Raw genomic sequence first — 21,489 nt, 5'->3', positions numbered from 1 at the left:
TGACGGGGAAGGGGATGAAAAAAATGTTTTTTAGAAGTTTATTTCTAGCCCTGAAAGAACAGTTATTAAACAAAGTCAACAAATACAGTAGTTAATATTGCAGTAACAATTAAATAACATAATGGGATTAAATTACACAAAAGGCAACATTAAAATCTGAAGACAGTTAAAAAAAATAAAAAGAAAGCTTGCACCCACTTCCATTTCCACCGACAGTGTGAGGGACAGAGGGAAAACAGACCAGAGACACTTATTCAACGCCAGCTGAAAAGACCTTTAACAGTTTGTTTTGTTTTTGTTTTTTTTACTGCCCCCAGCCACCCCCTCTGACAAGGGAGCCCAGCATCTTGCAACTGCTCTGCCCGCACCTCCTGGGCCCCCCTGCACCAGAGAGCAGGGGGAAGCCCCCAGCACACCTTGCTACCGCCCAGGCAGGTCAAAGTGCACATTCCCAGTGCCATGGTTGCTTTCAACGAGGAATCCAATTTATTCCATGATAACAAAAATCCCAGGAGTCAAACGTTCCCTGCACACACGCATGCCAACCACGAGCTACCCAGCCCCGTACACCCAACCAGTCACACCACAGGACGTTACGCTCCCTACGTATTGCCTGCAGGCTGGATTAAAATCCAATTCAGGATCTTCTGCTGGCACCTAGGCGAGCGAGACGTATGGGAATCCCAGCACTTGCAGAAGCAATCCCTTCCTTTTCAGCATCTGCTCAAACTCCAGCTATTCGCTATTTGTCTACCCTAGACAAGTCGAGCAGCAGCAAGTCTTAAAAATGCTCGTCTGCTCCCTCCAGGGAAAAAAATGTGGCTTGCTTTTTTTTTTTTTTTTTTTTAAATTTGCAGACTCATACAGCTGACATCATTAGAGAAGCATTGCCCAGCCACTAAGACACAAAAGTACGGCACAGCAACCTTCTTGAAGCTTTCCTTCCCTGCCAGCTCAAGTCACTATCCAGCTCATCTCTGACTCCAGCTGCTGGCAGCAGGTGGCAAGAAACATCACCCTTTAACAACACCACTGCTGCGTGGGGCTGGGGAGACGCACACTTCGCAGCTGCAGGGCTAAACACCGTGCTGGGTCACACAGCAAGCACCAAGATATGTTTTGTAAAACTCCTGGATCGGGCTAAGTCCTGTTTGCTAGGATGACTGTAAGCTTGGAAACCGTCTCCTAAGTACGCTAAATGGGACAAATTTCATAATATAAGTTTAAAACCATTCTCATTCATCAATAAAAGTGAACTAATAAGTTAAAATTACTTATGATTTCATGTTCCTCTATTTAAAAAAAATTCTAAATTTCTCACAAGTTATACTTATCTTACTGCCTAGTCTGTGCCATCAAAAAAAAAAAAAAAAAGAAAGAAAAAGGAAAAAAAAAGAAAAGCCCCCACCTTAACTCTAGCACAAGGAGTTTCACAAAGTCCATTGCCAGCAATGGACCGAGGGAATCATCAGTAAGACAGTTTGCTTTTCCTCAGCCAAGCCTCCTTGCTACTTCATTTGATCAGGAAGCCAGACATGTTCAAACCAGGGGCACTACCATTACAGTGTTACAGGGTCTGGGGCTTGCAGGACCTTTTGCCTGGGAAAAAGATTTATTTATTTGCCTGAAACGCGACACTATCTTGAATTTTAAACTGTAGCTATTCTCACACTTACAGCTAGAGGGATTTTATCCTCTGATGTCGTAGCTAGCGTCATTTACTTGGGTGCCTACCACACAAGAGCAGAACACAAACTGAACCGTGCGTGGCACTGCAGTTCCCTGCACAGTAAGGCATCTTGTTGGTACAAAGCCACCTCCGAGAAGCTGATGAGTTACACCAGGCATTTTGGGACCCTAGCCCTGCTTCCCCTCTCCCCTCAAAAGCACAAACAGGCTCAGCAGTTCTGGCTGGCTGCTCTCAGCTGGAAGTTAGTTTTGTCATACCTTGGCTACCAGTCCCCATGCAGTTATTTCTATCGTTATACGAACACTGACATTATCTGAAAATGATTTCTATCTTTTGCCAGCAACGTTTGTAAAAGTGTGCGTAAATTTTATTTGGGGTCCTCTGTCAATACCCAGCAAGTCTGTCCATCCCAGGTCCTGCCCACTGGGAAAGTGATAAAATCCCGGTAAAGTAATGGGTTATTCTTTCACAGAATCATTTGGCACATTGTAACTACAGTTAGTTCTTCATTAAACTGTTTGGGAAGTTGAAATGCATAGACTGCAGCGCCGAAAGTAGCCAGGGGGCACAGACTCTTTTACACTTGCCCCATTAACACTCCAAGAAATCAACCACTGAAGTCACTCACTGTCCCTCAGAAGGAGGCACTTTTTCTTGCATTGGATGTTCGACTTCAGCCACTCTGGCTGGCGTGTTTTCAGTGAGAAAGGATCAGCGTGACACATCAAGTCTCTTCAGCCTCCAACTAGCCAGCCAAATGAGCCCCATCGATGTCTGAAGGCACTGTTCTCCCTCCTCAGCCTCCGTCTTCTCAGAACAGCGCTTTGGCATTTCCAAGTGTTCATACTCTTCTGTTCGAACTATATTAAAAAAAACATCCTGCGTCTTCAGTGTCCTCATATCTGATTACTTGTTTTGATTTCATTAATACAAATAGAGCACATACAAAATTGGAAAAAATAGCTCTAATACTTAAATTCTGACAACACCATAGGTTGATGCATTATTCGCTTGGGGAAAAAATTACAACATATACAAAAATGTATTTGATACAAAGAAGGGAAATGTAAAATAAAAAAGTCAAAGGCACCAGCATAACTTCCAAAGCCAAAGTCAGAGAACAGATACAATACGTGTTTTTGAACCACCCACCACACCAAGCAAAATATCCCTTAAGCGTCTGGCCAGCAAGTCTAATGGGAAAAAAGAGCACACAGGAAGACAGCTGGAACTGTTTTCTTGCCCTGACTATAGTTGATCATTTGATCATAAATAAAGTATCTGACCCTTACCTACATATCCAAAAACTGACATCCAAAGACTTGACCAATCGTGAGGTTTCTACAAAGAGGCCACATCTTTGATTAAAAGTCCACAGAGCACAGGCATACGAAAAACAGTTGAATACTTCTCTTCCCCCTCTCTCCATACTCGTCTTAAAAAGCAAAATACATCTCAACATATTATGATTTCTTAAGTAGACAAGTTGTTAATTCTACAGTACAGTGACAGCTAGTCTGTAAAGGGAAGGAGGGGCAAGATGTACCTTCACATTTGTCACATTTGCCATGAATCTAGTTATATGGGAGCTTACTAGAGAGATTTAAAAGTAAACAGGTAGAGGGGAGGAAGAGGAGAATGCAAGAGATCAGCAGGTAAAATTAGTGCTGCTCTCTGAAAGCTTGAATCGGTCATTCAAGTATTGAAAGTACCCAGAAGGGTACAATGAACGGGAGCTGTTAACAGCAAAGTCATTAAAACCCTTAAAACCCTGGGCACAGTAAGTGGCATTTCTGGGCTGTCTGGAGAAGAAGAAAAAAAAAGAAAAAACAGAAGGGCCAGTAATTCAGTCCTCAATTCCTTCTGGACCCCAGAAAGGGATCACTCGAGTCACCACAATTTATTTTGGGCGTCTTCTGGATGAGAGTTTCTTCCCTTTTGCAGATGTTTCCCACCCCCCCAGCAAATCTCCTCCCTCCCCCCAGAAGTGTAACAATTTCATATATTATAAAGATTTGTAAAAAACAAACAAACAAAAAGATGGAGGCCGTGGCAATAATGTTAGCGGTTACTCTTCATTGCTTCTTTGGCTGCCAGGATCAGTGGCGTCAAGCTAGACAGAGGTTTGGCCAGTTTCAAAAAGGGATGCTGCCAGGAAGAGAGAAACACAGTAAATTAGTAAAAGACCGTTTAAAAAGCCACACAGCACTGTTCCATAAAAATAAAGCAGCATAAACACTATCAATGCACAGCTCCTGAAGGGACAGATCCAAAGAATGCAACAGTTCATAGCACCCTTAGCCTGCTAATCATTCCTTCTCTTCCCAAAAGAGCCTCAGCCTTTCTTTTCCAGTAATGCACCACAAAGAGGTTCCTTGGTCAAATGCCTTCCCTCAGTCCTACTGTGCTCACTTCAATGGCTCTCTTACAGTAAATTCAAAAATTACTAGATAATTTAGCAGTGGCAGAACAATGGCACAGACTACTGTCAGAAAGACTAAGTACAATCTTTGATGACTGTGGTTCCTCCCAAATTACTCTCCCCTGGAGTCCTCAGGGGAAAACACAAAACAGAAGAGGGTGTCAAGTCTACCTTGCCATTTATCAGAGGCATACCTTACAAGCGGCCTCCATATCTCAGGTTGTGATAGAAGCTGACTCTTACCTGTAACAATTCTTTGGCTGATCCTCTTTTCTCAACATCCATCTCCAAACATCGGTTTAAGAAATCCCGGAATATTGGGGATAGTTTCTCGGGGTTCTGCAGCTCTGGTGTGCCATTAGTTGCTATCAAATACAAAGCCTGCAAAATGAGAAATATCGTATCATCAAGCCAAGTCTTTAAAAGATGTCATACTGATTTGCCTAGAGGCAATTCCTTAGTCTAGACGAGAAAGGGTTCTGCAGTCTACTTTGCCTCCCCCGATGAGATGAAGAATTTTAAGAATGCCAGTTATAGGTAGCTGCGACCTATTCTTGCTAGTAGCAAAATAACATTCAAAATCTTTTGGCAACAGATACTTAAGAGATACATCTACATACCTTGGCAAAGAAAATATTAGACTGACACAAACAGCATTTTTCAGAACCTAATGGATTTACCTTCCCTAAACTAGCACAGAAGACTGAACACAAAGTCTACTGTTTAGTTTACAAGCCGGTACAATTGCTGTGCTTCACTTGTCTTCTGAACAGAAGAACTGCTGAGTGCACATATAGGACAGCTGTCATTCTTTTGAGAGGAATTTTCTTGCTCCACTGAAGCTCGTCATCTTTTGGGGTTGATTTCTTTTTAACGTAAATGCTATCAAGAATCACACTGAGTCCATTAAAATATTCACATGGTAAACACCCACAAATAGTTCTAGTCATGTCTGGACTTCTTACCCTCAGGGGGTTTTCATTGAGGTACGGGGGTTCTCCTTCTACCATCTCAATAGCCATGATGCCCAGAGACCAGATATCCACTTTAGGGCCGTAGGCTTTCCGTGTGACCACTTCAGGAGCCATCCAGTAAGGAGTTCCAACCATAGTGCTGCGCTTGCTCTGCTCTGGGGTTATCTGAGCACAGAAACCAAAGTCGGCTGTAGGATAACAGAATTTAAAAAGAAGTTAAATCAGTGCATCCCGTGTAAGCGGACTTCCTAGAAGACTTCTCTATTACTACACATATATTATACTCCTCCACACTTGAGGGGCTTGGGAGGGAGAGGGGACTTTTCTTTCTTCCCCACCACATTCTCCATATTACGAACTTGAGTGTGCAAAACGGGTATAAAACCTTAAGGTGTTTAAGCAGGGCAGACTTTTGTTGAATGAAGGTAAAGCTTTTTGTCCACTGGAGTAGGGACATAAGTATTATCCTGCAGAAGAATGGTATTTTGCCCAGTCCTTCCTTCAATATTCCTAGACTGGTAGCAGCCAAAACAAGAAATCAAGCAGAACACCAAAGGCAACTCTTCTGTGCACAGCAAATACGTTATACAGCCTGAATGAAGTAACACGAATCTACAAACCATAGCTTCTGCCCTGCTAAACAGATTTTAATTCTGCAGCTATTGAGTTCAGCATTTCACAGCAATTTGGCCATCAAATACAGGTACTACAGCTGACGGAGACATAGAAACAAGGCTACCCCACTCAGCGGAAGGAACCTAGACAAACAAACCTTTCCACAAGGTAACTACTGAAGAGAACAACCACACTCAAGAAAACAAGAAAAGTCACCTATTCCTATAGCCTTCAGGTGCAGCAGCAATGCATGTTCCATCATGTTACTTTATCCAGCTGCAGCACTCCCACTTCCCAGGCATGTAAAGCATCAATAAGAACACAGTTAAGGCAGGAACCAGATTTTACCTTATTATTGACACTAAGTTTGAGAGAGAGAGAGAGAAAGAGAGATAATTTTAAATTTTGAATCAATTTTGAAAGTGTTATGCCAAGCAGTACCGACAAAAGAGCCACAGTTCTGGAAATGCTAAGTTGTACCAAGAGGACAGCGTAACACAGAACCACCCCCACCCCAACTGTTAAAACGCTGCCTGAAAAAAAAAAGCAAACCTACAGAAGCTGCAAAGTTTCTTGCCAGCGTTTCTTCCAGTCAGGCCTTTCAGGAGGTGTCATACCCAACTCAAAGCACAGCCTATGTCAACAAACACACCAGAGAAGCAGCAGCAGTGTGTATCTCCTGACCTACCAACAGGGCCTTCAGCACCATCCCACCACAAAAGAAAACACAGGCAAGATGTAGATCCCAGTTTAGCCAGTAGTATAGGTAGGGAACTAGTGGTGAGGGCAGCTTTACAGCAATCCTCTTTCTGGGAAGGACGCGCGTGTTACAGCCTCCACTAGGTGCTGTCTCCTTCTAGGAGACATTACCACATCATCTATCTAAATTCTAGACAGCCCTAGAAAGTGCTCAGGTAACAGGCAGGTTGGCCACTCTTCCTGCTCCTGTTGCCAGAAGCCAGAAAAAAAAAAAAAAAAAAAGAAAAAAAGAGCAACTTCTACCATCTACCTAACCAACTCGTAGAAGCTCCATAACCACACAGGCAAAGGGCTATTCTCAACACAAAACAATTACAATACCTCCCCTTCACATAGCACATTTTATAGCTAACTCCTCTTTTTGCCTGTCTCTCCCTCCTTGTCTTCCCCCACTCCCCTGCTGGGCCAGTGCTTCTTTACACAGGCTGCTACCCTGTCCATTCACAATGCTCTTCTTTGCATTGACAGCTCTTTGATTTTTGAGCCTTCCTCAGCTAACTGCCACACCCTCTATTTTAACTATTCACTTATCAGCATCTGAACACATTCAACTTGTGCATAAACGCATAACACCTTTAAAACAAACAAACTCCTACACAAGCGAGCAGCGCATCCAACAGCGCATCCAACGATGCTGCTCAGCAAGCCAGGTTGCTCATAACCTTTCCTCAAACTCCTTCTCATAACTGACATGAGACTGTAAACCACCTGAGTAAGGAATACTGCTGGGATGCATTTTCATGACATTTCAAACTCCTAACCAACTGTAAAAACACCATGCCTTAACTCTTTGGTCATTTGATGCTTTGTACACTCCCATATACCAGAAAGTCAGGTAATGCCCCTCTCTCTCAACGATCCTGAGCACTACTTCACATGCTTTCAATATATTTCTATTGCCACACATGTTTACACACACCAGAAACTGACTTACTGTACACAAGTTCATGCATGCATGACAGTTACCTGAAAAGCAAGTAGTTTCTTTTGTCATTTCATGATTTTATTAATGAAAGTGTATTACACTTTCAGTCCCAGAAAAGGAGACCCAGGACAGGCGCAGCGTAAGACTAAACTGCAATATAAATGGTTAATAATATACAGTTTTCTCATTAGTGACCTTCTAATGAAAAGGGCAAAACATGAAAGGCAAGTCATAGCAATCTGAAAAGATGAGCAAAGCAACTGCAGTTAGCTGCAGCTCTTCTCTTGCAATCATTTGCAGCTTTGCTTCACTGTGTTGCCAGTTACTTCATATTTACCAATATTCATGTGGCAACAAGCTTGCTTCAACATCCTTCCGGAGTAACACTCTCAGCCCTAGTCTGAGGGCCCTCGGAGTTTCAATGTTGGCTACCTACGAGCTACACACTTTATAACATGGAATAAATTTCTGTTACTTGTATCCAATAAAAACGCACCTCAATTTCTCTGTCAGCTCTCCTCCTACTAATGTACACTCTCTTAAGCAAAGTTTACTAGGAAAAGGAAGACAGAACACAAACAATTTTCTGGTACTCACTTAGTTTAACTGATCCATCCATTCCTAGCAGCACGTTGTCACTCTTAATGTCTCTGTGGATGACCTGGTTGGCATGTAAGAACTCAAGCGCTTGCAAGCACTGGATGAGGGAAAAAATAAAAATAAATCAGCATACAGAAGTACAATTTCTCTATGTGAATATAAATTCAAAAGCAATGCTTAACCCTCAGCCAGTGTTGAGGACAAAAACATAACAGGTGTTATTTAAAATAACCAGCAGAGGAAGCTCTTGTGCTAAAAAAAATACTCTCCAGATCTCATGAGGTCAAAGATGATTTAATCTGAGAAATTCTCTGCTGTCTTAACAAACCCAGAAATTCTTCTCCTCATTACCCAGCCATCATCCAAGATGTTCCCAAAAAATCACGGATGTTAATTTTGGTACATGCCATTTTCATAAGTTCATGCTACAGGAACTGTAAGGGACTAAATGAGAGCCTTTTAGCCTGAAGTTTCACCAACAGGAATGCTTCATTCTCAGCCTGCAAGCAACCTTTACCGCAGCAAAGGCTGTAGAACATCTTCATTATGAACACCACTAATATTGATTTTGCTTGTTTCTAGATAAAAATCTTTCTGCCTAAAATCACAATGAAATTTATTTTTGTTATCTGAGAATAAAAGGCAAAAATACATATAAGATATTCTCTTTTAATATAAGCAGAACATCTACAATTTGCAACTTGGCACAGGTGTGATCCCCAGCAAGTGTTTTGTGCCTTCATTTGCTTTAGCAAAGTAGTACGGATTTGCAGAATGAAGGGTATGTAACATTCTGGGCAGCAGCGTTCCCATGAAATACAGTAGCTCAATATTTGACTTTTTTCCTCAGAAAAAGTAACTATTGTTACTGTACATAGTTACTTTCATTTCTCTGCTTCCAGCTCTGGTTTCTCAGGAAATCATTACCTGTCCGTACATGTTAACGTACAAGTTTGCTTTCCATCCCCTCCCTTTGGGTGAATCATCAAAAGCAGATGTCATGCCAATGTAGCCAAATGAGCTTTTAAATGTCTGTGCTTCTCCTGCACAGCAGATAATACAATTACTTTCCCCTCTGCCGTAATAAATCAAGCCTGAGCTGGATGCTGACACACTGACTCAGGTCAGAATTAACTGATGACGTGTGACATCAGCTACTTTTAACTCTGATACCATACTGAAATCTTAAAATTACTCCAGCTATAATTTTCTGGAGAATTATTTTCATGAGAAATCCATAAAGAAAGTTTAACCATTGCAGAGCTACAGATTTCACATACTATGAAAATAGTTACTAAAACAAGACAGGGACAGTCTGCATCAAGTTCATCTTTATGTGCTCCGTCATTTAATATTCTCAAACATCCAGCTCAAAACTGGTATCGTTCTTCTGTGTTGTAAGCACAATTTTCCGAGTTAGACTCATTTTGCTATTTTCTGTGCAAATTTCTAATTTAAATATTGATTTCTGCTCTCGGTATTGTGCATTCTTCCTAACTGAACGCAACTGTTGCAATTAGTCTTAACGTACATGCACCATAAAACCTCAGTGAACAGAATGCACCTTCATTCCTCTACTCATCAAATACAATTCTTACCTCTCTGCAAACAGCAGCAATCTGTGCTTCATCCATGCATGTTTCTGTGACCACATCTGTTAGTGAGCCTCCAGCTAGATACTCCATCACCACAAACAGTTCGTCTCCTACAAGGTAACTACAAACGAAAAATGAAAAGCACGCCTGTTTGCCATCACAAGAGATCAAGGAGTGAAAAATGACTGACAAGAACACTGTGACTTCTGGTCAAGGAAATGATTTGCAAGGACTTCAAGGCAAATGTAAAGAAAGTTGATTTCTGGTAAGTAACTTGAAATGTCAATGCTGACAACAAAACCCCTCTGCTTCTTACTACCTCACTGTGCAGGATAACATAGAATCATTTAGGTTGGAAAAGACCTTTATGACCATCAGGTCCAACATCCCACATCTCATGCAGAACACAGTATCTTCCAGCTGTACTCGTGTCCACCACTGATCCACATCTACATGTAACATTGCATTCATGACAGAAGGCTTCTTACTGAATCATTAGACCATTTCCCCATAAAAGATTACTTTGAAAAAAAAAAAAAAGTCACTCTAAATACAGTCATTTGTTTTTAAGACTCTGAGATACAGAAAGGTTGAGTCTGTAACCAGAATATCAAGTTAAAACCTCTGACACGCCCCCCCCCCCCCCCCCCCAAGAACAAAGGAATCTGCCAGCTGTCTTCATTTACCTGTCCAGGAAGTTGACTATGTTGGGGTTCTTTAGCTCCTTCATTACCAAGATCTCATTAATAATCAACTCCTTCTTGGGCTGTTTCTGCAGGTTTATCTGTTTGATAGCAACCTGATGAGGACAAAATGAAACAGCCATCACTCAAACCTGAATATCAAAATCTTGCAGTCATTCTAAATACAATAGAAGCATAGGAGAGGTGAGAGATTCTGTAACAGAATTAGGGAGTTTGGAACAGCTGGCAGGCTGTTTATTTATGAGGGTACAACTCTCTCTTATAGCCAACACCATACTCCAGCACCTGAAAAGATCAACAAATTTAGCAAATGAAACTTTCAGGAGATAAAAAGATAGTTGCCCAAATTTATATCAACAGGCCTAAAGCAGAACAGATTCTCATAGCAACTAAGAGTTTCCTTCCAATGCAAGGAAAGCAATTTGTTTTTCCATCTTCTTCTGACTAGATTAGTGTTTGGGCATGAAAATGCTGGGAGGCAGAAGGAGCTGCAAAAAACAGCATGGACAGAAAAGACTGAAAGAACACTTCTACAGAATAAGCACTGAAAACGCAGCAAACTATCAAACAATGAAGTGGGAACATTTGAATCTACAGCAAAATAAGGAGTAAATTGTTATCACGGTACAAGCAACAGAATTAGCCAAAGTTTGAGAGACAACTCAGGAACAGAGAACTGAAATGATCTGCCAGCAAGATATAAAAAGGCATTGTGGTAGTCAAGGTAGGTAAAGAAACATCAATTGCCTGTAGTGACCGTCATGGGGAAAATGTTGCGAGACATAATGCTCTTGGGGAAAAGAAAGACCGGAAAACTCTCCCAAAGCAATTAAGACAAAAAACTATCCCAGAGGGAGAAGGAAAGATAAAGAACCATCTTGTCCAAGAAATAATTTAACTAGGGTATGTGTTCCAGACTCTAAAATAAAGAAGAATTGTTTCAAGTCTGTTCAGTTAGCTGTAAAACTAAGGATGCAGTTTGAAGCTTTACGAGATAACTTATCCATGAGACCAAAACTGGAGTGTTAACACAAGGACTGATGCGATCTCGTAGAAACAATCACTAACACACTGGCAAAGGCATTAAAAAATAAGAGAACTTGTGGCACAGAATCACAAAATAAGATTGCAAGGGACCTCAGCGCAACCCCTTGCTCAAAGCAGGGCCAACTTAGAGCTGAGGGCCTTGCCCAACTAAGTTCTGAATGGAGATGTCAAGGAGCAGGGACACTCCACAACCCCTCTGGAGCCCCATGCTATGCTGGATTAAAATGACTGTGAGAAAAACAGACTTCTAATATCCAACCAGAAGGCCCCTTATGGCACTGTGTGTTAACTCTTGTCCTGCCACGTGTAGCTCCATGTTCTCTACACCTTCCCCTGCTAAGCAGCTGAAAACAGCAATGAAATCCTCCTCTGGCCTTCTTTTCTTACCAACGGACAAACCCAACAGTTCCCCTAAAGCTTCCTTCTCTTCCTTTGACAGAGAGCATCGAGGAAGCCAGACTATGACATCAGTTTAATGCACGAAGGAAGAGACCACAAGCAATCAACCATCAGACCACCTGCCTGAAAAGAAACAGAGAAGGTCTAAGAATGGAACTCAGACAAAAAATCCACTCTGCAGTGAGAGGACACGAAGCACTGCAGTGTGCAGAAGGCAAATTAAGAGAGAAAGTACTGAGACAATTGAAAGGCTTATGTTTATTGTGATGCGGTATCCGACTCCAGTGCTGGTAGATGTGGTTACTGATGAAAGGGTAATTACTTATCAGTGACCTAACGAATGGCTACTTTCAGGCTTTTCGAGGAAAATTAGACAAAAACTGAATTTAAAGAGAAGCATTTAACTCCTAAAATTTTAGTCCTGGGGAATCAGAGATGATCCCTGGATGACACACACACAGATGTTGCTGATGTCATCATCTTTACAAGACAGGTTTGGAAGCATCAAGTAGAAAAAACAGAGCAGAATGTGGAGAAGGCATTTTAATTAAAACAAAGGAAAACATAGGCACAAGTTATTTCCAGATAAGGTACAGATAATGTGTATCAATCACCTCTACTAAAACAGGACTACAGAAGAAGTGTTGAAAGACCATAAGTTTTATTTCTGAAAATCCAGGGACCCATTGCCCACAATACTTGAAGGATAAACTGTTTTCAAAACCCACATCTGGCACATCTCACTCCCTCTGCTTTTCACTGGAGAGGAAAAAAAACTCTATTTTTAGCTTTCCATCATCTGATTACTACAAAACAAGGCACACACTGTTACAAATGACTGTGACAAACATTCTTTTGGGAGGTAACAGCAGAGATTGGAGCCACAGAAAGAAACCTAGTCAGATTATTTCAGCCACCTACAGAAGAAAATATTTATGGAAAAAGTATTTCCTTTGCAATGAGCACAGCAATCTTACCTCCTGTCCCGTTGCCACATCAATAGCTGTGAAAACTGTACCTGAAGCCCTGTGAAGAAAAAAAAAAACACATTACAGCCAGCTGAGTCTCTGTGTAAAACATGCACGTGAACAGGCATGTGGAGGAATCGTTAAGTGAGGCGGGACATGTGAATGTTGAGCAGTTGGGAGACAATGGGCTGGTGAAGCACCGTACTCAACTCACATGAGCCTTGGCATGTACACCGCTGGCTGAGAGCCAATCAGGCTCAAGGACACGATGCCCTTGGGCCATCGGGAAAGTCCCTAAGGTGGGACAAGTAGCCAAAAGAAGGAGGACCAGACTGAAAAGCCCGGGAAGTGTTAACCAATCCTGAGCTTAGTTTCTGCAATATGTATGAGTTGATTATGTTCAAACTAGATAAAAGGCGACTGAGCTATCCATTAAAGTTGAAGTTCACTGTTCACTCATATTGATGTGCTGTGTCTTCCTTCCGTCGGCAACAAATTGGCGCCCGAACAGGGACAAGTCTGAACAGGATTTGGACACTGCTGGCAGTGATCCAGGGCCACGGTTGGACGGAATAAAGGAGAAGCCGGTCCTGCAACGCAGCCCAGGAGGTGGAAGGGACAAGAATCCCCGCACCCGCGCCGGGAAGGTGCGCGCGAAGGTGAAAGGGAGTCCCCGCACCCGGGATGAGCCTATTTAGGGTCCCGCCGGAAAAGCGCCGCCGAGGTCTTTGCAAAGGCTGCAACCGACGTATATAAAGGTATGAAAAGATAAGCGGCGTATTATTTGCTCAAATGCTTTTTAGAAAAGCGGAGCATTTTAGATACAGATTGTAGAAAAAGATTTGCCAGGGTTATTAGTATATGGGATAGCTAAGGGTTGTTTTACAAGTCCTGATACAGTTTTTTGAACAAACAGAGTGGCGTAAATTTGGAAATAAATTGTTTGATGATGTTAGGAACGATGTTAAGTTTACTGGGAGATTTGATGAGGCCATGGAGAATAGTGGCTAATGCATTAGCCACACATAAAGATGAACAAAGAGTTGCCGCTGCTGCAACAGAGTGGTCAGGACCACCAAGAAGGGTTAATAATGTTAATCCACAGCAAATAAATATGGAAGGAACAGATTGCCCGTTGCCACCTTCCGTTAGAACTTCTACTATTACACAGGGGGTCTCGGGAATTTCGGGGGTGCCTGTGACAATGTCCTCTGTAGCAGAGGAGGAGCTCTCACTACCAACAGCTCCAACTGCTCCAATAGAAAGTGAGAAAGGAGCAAGTGAAAGGACCAGTGCTAACTCATTTCCATCAAATATAAATCCCTTCACAACGGGGGCGCAGGGAGGAGAAGGTCTGCAGCCATCGAAGGCCTTTGCTGTTACGCCCCCTGTTGACCTGAACGTGCCTTTTGACCCAGGCCCTATTGGCCTTGGAAAGGAGCGATGGAGGCAAATAGCAAATGAGGCACTGCATGAAGGGAATTATGAAACGGCAGCACAGTTAACACAAGGTTTTCCGGTAGTATACTCGCCAACAGATGCACAGGGTAATGTGACCGTTAATATGACAAATTTATACTGGAAACTATTAACTCAATTACGATCTACAGTAAATGATTCTGGCTTAAAGGGGGAACCTACTCGGCAAATGTTAGATTATATTTGGGGAACTAATATATTGCTCCCCGGGGACATACGTTGTATAATGAAGCTGATCCTAACACAACATCAACAGCTTCTTTTTAATGCGCATTGGCAAAGTGTTTGTCAAGAGGCAGTAGCTGTGATAAGGGCACCTGGAGATCCGTTGTATGGTGTCACGTTGGAGGAATTGATGGGACTCGGACCATATTATAGATTAGAGACACAAGCGTTGCTGGGTCCAGACAAAGCTAAAGAATCAATGAGATTGGCTCGAAGAGCCTTGGACCAAATTAGAGAGCCAGGGGGGATACCATCCTATATGGGCATCAAGCAAGGAAGGTAGGAACCATTTGGGTTGTTTATTGATCGAGTAGCAAACGCAATACAAGCGGCTGGGGTACCTGATTATCTAAAGGGCACTATTCTAAAGCAGTGTGCAATTCAAAACTGCAACCCTTCAACTCGTAGTATATTAGCTACGTTACCGGGAACTTGGACAATTGAGGAGGGTTTAGAAAGGATGGCTCAGGTACCCGTGGGTCCGCAGGCTATGCTGGTAGATGTAATAAAACAACTAGGGAATAGCATGAAAGAACAGGCACAGGTATTCAGAGAGACTGCACAGCAATCGCAGAATCAAGTATTCGCTGCCCTTGCTCCTTTGCAAACGCCCGGAGGCCGTCCTACTGGCCGAGGGACTTCACTGCCACCGCGTTGTTTTCGCTGTGGGATCACCAGACATAGGAAACGAGAGTGCAAAACGAGATCAGTGTGGTGTCATCTGTCGGTATGGTGCGTCGGGAAACGGCCAGAGCAGCGGGAAGGACTGCCCCGCGACGACACAAAAAGCGGCCTTTACCACAGCGGCCGGAACGACACCGTTTACCTCCGACCAGCCACCAGAGGGAGCCTCGGCTTGGATTTGGCAACAGCAGTAGATGTAACGCTATTGCACTCTAAACCCACCAGGGTAGGAACAGGAGTTACGGGACCAGTTACTGTCAATGGTGATCCTGTAGGAGCTTTATTGATCGGAAGATTGTCTGCTACCTTGAATGGATTACAAATATTGGTTGGACTTATAGATAAAGACTATTGTGGGGAAATACAGATTATAGTTTCTGCAATGTTTCCTCCAATGCATGTGCCACGGAATACAAAGATAGCTCAATTAATTCCGTTGCCACACCTTGCGGCATCTCTACCACCGATGGTCAATAAGGACCAAGGACTCGGAGCATTTAGCTCCGCAGGAAAAATAGCGTTATTAACGCTTGGCATGCAGCAGAGACCACGACAAAAAATCACAGTATGTTTAAAGGATGAGAAACTGCAAATTGAGGCATTGTTGGACACTGGCGCAGATGTGACAATAATCATTGCGCAAAGTTGGCCACCGCATTGGCCTACATTCGAATCAAGTCTACAACAGAAAAATGACTTAACACTGACCTTAAAACAACTGGGACTCGTACTTGCACCGGAAAAGGTTCAGGAGACAAGTCCCTGGAAGTTTTTGGGTTGGAAAATTACAGATTCCACCATTCAGCCTCAAAAACTTAAAATCCAATCGGATATCAAAACTCTTAATGATGCTCAAAAACTGCTGGGAGATTTACAATGGATCAGGCCAGTAGTCGGGATTCCGAATGAACTGTTAAATCCCCTTCGGCCGTTATTAAAAGGAACTGATCCTGCTTCAAAAGTGACACTATCAGAAAAACAACAAGAAATACTACAACAAATCGCATCTTTGATCACAACGAGTGTCACGCATCGACGTATATCTGATAAGCCACTCGATCTTACCGTTCTATGTGGCTCAAAATGCCTGATGGGTGCCATAACACAGCAAAAAATAAAAACGGGGGAGAAGGGAGGAGAAACTGTGGTATTAGAATGGATAGCTCCTCCGTTACAACCTCGACGAAAAATTCAAGAAAAAATTGCAACATTAGCAGAATTAGTAAAGAAGGGGAGGAATCGAATATTGCAAGTGGATGGGGTTCCTCCAAATACTATCTGGTTACCCATGAAACCAGGCGATTCGGAATGGTATATACAAAACTCTGAAGAGTTACAAGCTGCACTACTACAGGATGGCGCTACTATAGTAGCAAAAACATTACAATCAACAGCTCTGACATGGATGGAAAACCAGGGATGGATAACTAAGCCAAAACGATCGTCTATCCCACTTAAGAATGCAGTGACAGTTTTCACTGATGCAGGAAAACGTTCTCAAGCTGCTGCAGTGACTTGGAAGGATGAGCATGGTTGGAAACACCAAATTTTACAAGCCCAAGATAAAGACTCATTAAGGGCTAATGGAACAGTTAAGCAGTACTTGGAAAAGTTTAAAGACATTACAGATATTAGAGAGAGGGTGGATAAAACCTTATTTGTTCTCAATCATTTGTGTGTATTTGGAGATGATGAGGAACCACCCGCGACATGTCATTACATTAAGTCTGAAAATGATAATAAATGTATTATGAGAGTACTGTACCAAGATATGAAAACGGGACAATGGCTGGGGCCTGCTGATGTGATTTATATGGGGCGAGGTTATGTGTGTATCTCTTCCCCTACAGGGCCAACCTGGGTTCCTAGTCGATGTGTTAAACCAGCCATTGAAGAAAAGTCATCAAGTACGAATAACAGCAACCATGGCTGATCTAACGGCACAAGGGATTCTGGTTGCGTTATCTTTGACAATGACGGTTGGACGTAATAGTGCCATCCTAAGCAAAATCGATCCTCAAACCAATATGTGGGTCACATGGGCAAAGCAAACCGGACAAAGTTCATTTTGCCTATTCCTCGCTTCTGCGTCTGATCCTTTCGTTGATGAGTTGATTATGTTTGAAATGGTTAAGGGATCATACGCAAAAAATTGTAGTAAAAGATAGTTGGTTCGGAGGTTGGTTTACATCTGTTTTTGGGAACATGGGTGGATGTTTTTTTCTTTGTCAAAGAGGAACTTCGTTTTCTACTTACAGTTATATTGATTATAGTTGCTGCAAAATAAAAACGGGGGAATTGTGGAGGAATCGTTAAGTGAGGCGGGACATGTGAATGTTGAGCAGTTGGGAGACAATGGGCTGGTGAAGCACCGTACTCAACTCACATGAGCCTTGGCATGTACACCGCTGGCTGAGAGCCAATCAGGCTCAAGGACACGATGCCCTTGGGCCATCGGGAAAGTCCCTAAGGTGGGACAAGTAGCCAAAAGAAGGAGGACCAGACTGAAAAGCCCGGGAAGTGTTAACCAATCCTGAGCTTAGTTTCTGCAATATGTATGAGTTGATTATGTTCAAACTAGATAAAAGGCGACTGAGCTATCCATTAAAGTTGAAGTTCACTGTTCACTCATATTGATGTGCTGTGTCTTCCTTCCGTCGGCAACACAGGCAAATCACAAACACAAAATTGTGTTAGCTTTCAATGTTGCAAGAGCTTTATCAAGAAGCTGTTAAAAATAAGCAATATCATAGAAATGCCTGTCTGTTGAGGCAAATTAATCAGAAGTACACTTGTTTCTGAGACAAACTGCACTGAAGATGCCTAAACCCCTACAACTTGTGCTGATCCCTATGATCAGAAAAGCTGGGAAGCCCCTTCTGTAGAAGGCACTCCTTTTCATCTTCCTCCAGGGGAAGCCCTCCCTCAAACGTAGACATATTTGAGAAGTATATCGTATGAGTCAGCTACATATAATCAAAGCCGGAGAAGCTAGCGTTGAATATACTTTTGGCTCAAAAGAATCCATAGGAACACTAAAGCAATAAATTAGTCAAGGCAGTATTGTTAGTTCAGCAGGCAGAAAGCCTTCCGATATAACCCCAAGCTATTCAGTAGTCATGTTACAAAACGGATGAATGCATCTTTCTGGGAAAAGAGAGGACTAAATACACCCAGAGAGAAGTCACAGTGCTCTGCTTTTGCACTTAGAGACAATTTGGAAGTTCTACCACTGTAAAGCCTTCACTGTCTGCCTATTACTGCTTAATACAGCCAACGTTTCTGCTTGCTTCAGGAAGTGGTGGCTACCTGACAGAATCAGAGAGATCGCCTTTAGCAGTGGCTCACCAGGAATACAAGTAGGGATGAACACTTACCCCTGCCCAATTTTTTCATATCTGGTGTACTTTTTCTTGGGATCACCTATGCTCACAATAGTGCCTAAAAAGGAAAAAAACAGAAAAAAGAAAAACATTTCTTATAAAATCTTAGAAGAGGCATGGATTTTGGAAATATTCTGTGCTACTGTAGCACGGCATTGACTGTCAGCCCATGTTAAAAAATGCATAAATCCCACCGTTCCCCTTCAGTGGGAATGGCATGAGCAAGATACCTCCAAAAGTGGGTCAGCTCATGTGGTGAAGTCTGATGCATGAACTGCCAACGGTTCCTGATTCAGTTCCAGTTACAAAAGGCCCAGTCTCAGTCATTATACTTGTTTAGAGTAAAACAAGACAGATCATGCTATTTCCCACTAGTATTTCATCTTAATGATAGTCTTCCATACAGCAAAACCCCATATGAGATTATGATGAATCTATTAGGTTAGCCTGCTCCAGAAACCAGTCAGTTCCTGACTTAAGCACAGGAACATTAATGCGGTGAAAAATTATCTTCAAGAAGATTATGGAACAAGCTACAACAGAAACTGGAATATTTTACATTATGATGGATATACTGCACATGTGGATAACATTATCACTATTGAACTTTAATCAAAAAAATAAGAGAAAAAAATAACTACAATGTATTTTTACCCTTTAGGGCTCCAAGGCATTGCTATTAGCAAAACTTCTGAATGCAGCTCCTCTCAGCTACTGTCTGACACAAAACTAAGCAAGCACAGTATTCACAAACCCTTACACAGAAATAAGGATTAGGGCAAAAGCTTAATTCCCACTGCCCCAGCAGTTCTAAAGCCTTCGTTTATCTGAAAGAAAAGACACCTACGTAGTTTTTCCATGATCTCTTCATCTGACATTTTGGTCTTCTTTTTCTGCTTGTCACCTGATTTCGTCCCACTGTCGACAGAAGTGTCACCAGCTGATGCAGGGATGGGATCAATTACAGACCGTGTATAAATCTGTTGTTAAGATAGAACATTTACTCATTTAATTGAGCATTTTCTTTATGATCACTGACTTTCAGTTGAAAATGATCCCCATTCTTCAAAGATCACTAAGCAACATTTTACGTAACAGCTTGCAGGCAGAAATGAGACCTGAAAAACATTACGTTCCAGGAAGTCGAGATGCTGGCAACCTTACTGGCCTCTAAATGAAAGAGGCAGAAGCTTCCTGTACAGAGTGGATGCTAGCAGATTAACTTCCACAGCCAGCCTTTTTCTGGGCTTTCTATTTGCTTGTTCTTTGTAACCCACGCAAGTTAAAAGGAAGGGCCCTTTCATCTATTTATTACATTCCTGCAATTTCCAAGTCTCACAGAACAAATCACTATTTAATGGCAAGACCAACTACTCCTAAGATTTAAAGGAAAAACACTCATGCTTCACCATAAAAAGACACAAATGTCTGGGAATTTCCCAGTTGTCCCTGGTTCAGGGGAATTTTCTTGGAGCTTTATTACACTTCCTCTGGAGTAGACCTGCACCTGAAAAACTATGCAAGTTTAAAGCCACGCACAGCTACCCCAGTAATACCAAACCATAGACCTGTCACACTGTATACGTTCACATAGCCCAAATAGGCAATTCTAAAGCTGCATGACTTGACAAACACACACAAATCACACTTTTGTGCTCCTGGAGTGAAAATAAGTGGTCAACAGAGCAGCAGCGTGTACATCTGTGTTGGTCAAAAAATTAGATGTGCTAACCCGGGGACTCTGCTAGCCAGATGTGCAGTTCAGGATAATCACAATGAAACTTAAACAACTTCTTAAGCATTTTGCTTTTCACCTAATACTGATGACCTTGTGGGAGAAATAAGCATTCAAATCCTAAATTTGAATTTCTGTGGGCTTACACAGTACATTAGGTGAGGCTATCACTCTGTAATCAAATAAAAAGAATAAATGCAGTACACTCATACCACTGTACTGTGCAAAGATACAGAAACTAGACTTTTTTTTTTTAGGACTAAAAAGCCTCCTCCTTGCATCTTGGGTTGAAGGACAAGCATAACTGACTCACTGCAACATAAGCCAACAAACTAATCAGCGTTAACTTCAAGATTTCTGATCCAAGTTGTATCCGCAAATTATGCATTTTCTTGGCAAGCACATGTGAATAAGAACCCAATTTCTCCATAAAAGCTTACAACAGGTCACTTCACAAATAAAACACTTTGCAATAACAAAGAAGTAGAAAAAGTTCCGCGATATTGTGAAATGCAAGTCTGCACTGTAAATTTTACAGCCACTCACCGATTTGGTGTGATCTGGCCGCGGAGCAATAACAGGAGGAGGCGCTTCTTCATCATCGTCATCATCATCTGCCACAGCTGTTGATGGCTCTGAACCTTTGGCATTGGTCTACATTTTTTCCAAAGTTAAAAATTATAAATACAAACAAAATCATCTCCCCCACAGTGTAAAATACTTTTTTATTATTAATATTTTTATATGAAGATAAAAAAAATTCTGATTGATATCAAAAGAAAAGGATAGGTTGAGAGGTCAAGGTGCACTATTATGTTTCATTACAAGACTCACATATTTTTAATCCAGTGAAATATGCTTTGTTGACCCCCTTTTATTGTGGATTAAGAACATAAATCTCATTTTGTTTTATATTACAAGATCAGTTATATAACAAATACAGAAAGTGTGACACTGTATGTGCTTGAGAAGAAACAAGAGTAAACTCACTCACCGTTGGTGTTCCTGAAGGGAAACCATCTTTTTCTAAATAGCAAAAACAGAAAAAACAAAATCATTACAAAAATAATGAGGTGCACAGAGTAAAGAACATGGACCACTTTAGAGATTTCCTCATCTCTCAGAAAGCACAATTTGATGGTTTCCCAACTTGCTCTTCACCTCACTTGATCACCCACAAAGAGTTTTCCAAACTCAGCATCGCACATCACTCGTGTGTCCTGTCTTATTGAGATGTGAAAGCAGAATCAAATGGGTATTTCTGTTCCCTTAAGCTGTATTTTGA

At 41.9% G+C, this 21,489-nt stretch overlaps 1 protein-coding gene across 2 annotated transcripts in view; it reads right to left on the bottom strand.

Annotated features, from left to right (window-relative positions):
* Positions 1-24: 24 nt before the first annotated feature.
* The window catches only part of PAK2 (p21 (RAC1) activated kinase 2), a 49,101-nt gene continuing 27,636 nt past the window's right edge, over positions 25-21,489 (bottom strand). For both annotated transcript variants that reach the window (XM_027464818.3, XM_072042248.1), the window contains exons 5-15: positions 21,199-21,230; positions 20,751-20,858; positions 19,317-19,449; positions 18,464-18,527; positions 12,708-12,756; positions 10,267-10,379; positions 9,584-9,701; positions 7,983-8,082; positions 5,078-5,274; positions 4,356-4,493; positions 25-3,838 (exon numbers count right to left, since the gene is read on the bottom strand). In XM_027464818.3, the coding sequence (XP_027320619.1) occupies positions 3,752-3,838; positions 4,356-4,493; positions 5,078-5,274; positions 7,983-8,082; positions 9,584-9,701; positions 10,267-10,379; positions 12,708-12,756; positions 18,464-18,527; positions 19,317-19,449; positions 20,751-20,858; positions 21,199-21,230 (1,139 nt within the window). In that variant the 3' untranslated portion in view covers positions 25-3,751. The remainder of the gene's footprint in view (positions 3,839-4,355; positions 4,494-5,077; positions 5,275-7,982; positions 8,083-9,583; positions 9,702-10,266; positions 10,380-12,707; positions 12,757-18,463; positions 18,528-19,316; positions 19,450-20,750; positions 20,859-21,198; positions 21,231-21,489) is intronic.

This window comes from Anas platyrhynchos, chromosome 9 (genome assembly GCF_047663525.1).
Source record: "Anas platyrhynchos isolate ZD024472 breed Pekin duck chromosome 9, IASCAAS_PekinDuck_T2T, whole genome shotgun sequence".
Taxonomy (NCBI): Eukaryota; Metazoa; Chordata; class Aves; order Anseriformes; family Anatidae; genus Anas; species Anas platyrhynchos.
Note: the sequence above shows the minus strand (reverse complement) of the source record. Positions and strands in the feature narration are given on the sequence as shown.